We start from the raw sequence: 1,572 nt of genomic DNA, 5'->3' as shown, positions 1-1,572 counted from the left end.
GTATCTTGTGCCAATCGTCAACAGAGTATGCACCAGTTTTAGAATTGATAGTGTTATTTAGGAAGAATAAGTTCCCCTGTTTAGAGATAGGAAATTTGGTCCCATCTGGTGCATGCATCTCTGATGAGTCCGGCCCAAAATTTACAGAAGCACCTTTCTTGTTGGCTAACCCTACTGAAATATGTTCTGTTGTAAGACGGAATATACAATACATTTTCTAGTATTATATCATGAGATTTACCATCAGAATCATGTATAGTTGTACTAGCAACACCTTTACCTCTAACTATACCGCTTGTCCGGCTACCATCGGCAAGCTCAATGAGGTGATTTTCTGGTTTGACACTCTCGTCAAGATCTATAAACTTTGACTTATCTTTGAAAATGTGTGACGTAGCACCTGTATCGACTAACAATGCATTTTCACTTATTTGAACACTGTTAGCTGAGTCTAGATCAACACCAACTTTAAAAACAAAAGAATGTTTCTGTTCATTTTCACCACTAGATGTCGCTGCTGTTTTGGCGCTGTCCTGTCGAATCTTCTTACTGCGGCACTCACTCGTGTTGTGCGATTTCTTCTTACAGTTTTCGCACCAACGACTGCGACCCTGCCCTTTGGGTTTCTGCGATTTGCTGCTTTTACACTCTGGAGATTTGTGGTCAGGTTTGCAACAAGCATAGCAGACGATCGATGAACCTTTGTTGGCCATGTGCATTACACTGTCCTCACTGTGGTGAGTGAGGGAGGATTTTGAAGCCTTTTCAGTCTCCTCGTGGCTCCTGAGGGCTTTCTTAAAGTCACTGAAGATCATCGCTGATTCACGTTGCACGATAATTGTAGAGAACGTTTTGTACTCTGGTGGGAGACCCTTCAGCACCATAGCTATTAGGAGAGAGTCACTAACAGTCTCTTGGGCATGTTTGAGGGATTGGGCGGCTGTCTCTGCACGGAGAACATAGTCAGTTACAGTTTCACTAGGGGACATCTTTAGAGATGTAAGTTCAGTATATAATGCCAAGATGCGTGGCTTACCGGTACCCAGGTAATGTCCTCTTAGTATCTGGAGTGCTTTCCTACCATTATCTGGAGCCTCATTTAGTACTAAGGATAAACTTTGGTCATCTAAACACTGGATCAATTCAGCAAATGCCTCTGCATTCTTCGCCGAGTCATCTTCCTCTGGCTCTACGCCTCCTGGAGGAAGGATGGTAGCATGCACATTTTGTATACGCATGTACCCTAAGAACTTTGCTTCCCATAGCGTATATCTGCTTGTTCACCATCAAATAGTATACCCTGCATGGGCCCATAGCCTGTTGCACTCATATTTACTATTTGGAGTAATGGTGGATGAGCTTTTAGTCAAGATTTAACAAGATAAAATAACAACACATGTAACTGCTTCGACTGTTTATTATCAAGTGCCAAGAAAAACGGAAATGACATAAGTTGACCTATTTACAAACTCTAGGTGGCGGTAATGTATGACACAGTGGAACATGCGATATTATTAACTATGTGATGGTGAAGTTTATAATCTAACAGCACTGTCTGGTTTTAGTCGCCTT

At 42.0% G+C, this 1,572-nt stretch overlaps 1 protein-coding gene across 1 annotated transcript; it reads right to left on the bottom strand.

Annotated features, from left to right (window-relative positions):
* Positions 1-80: 80 nt before the first annotated feature.
* Positions 81-1,238, bottom strand: LOC117121761. Its single transcript, XM_033267071.1, has one exon. The coding sequence runs from the start codon at positions 1,236-1,238 to the stop codon at positions 81-83; it is 1,158 nt and encodes a 385-aa protein (XP_033122962.1).
* Between the last annotated feature and the right edge of the window lie 334 nt (positions 1,239-1,572).

This window comes from Anneissia japonica, unplaced genomic scaffold, assembly GCF_011630105.1.
Source record: "Anneissia japonica isolate Jap-2015-1 unplaced genomic scaffold, ASM1163010v1 scaffold3436_len560460_cov161, whole genome shotgun sequence".
Classification (NCBI taxonomy): domain Eukaryota; kingdom Metazoa; phylum Echinodermata; class Crinoidea; order Comatulida; family Comatulidae; genus Anneissia; species Anneissia japonica.
The sequence above is the reverse complement of the archived record's forward strand: the minus strand, read 5'-3'. Positions and strand labels throughout refer to the sequence as shown.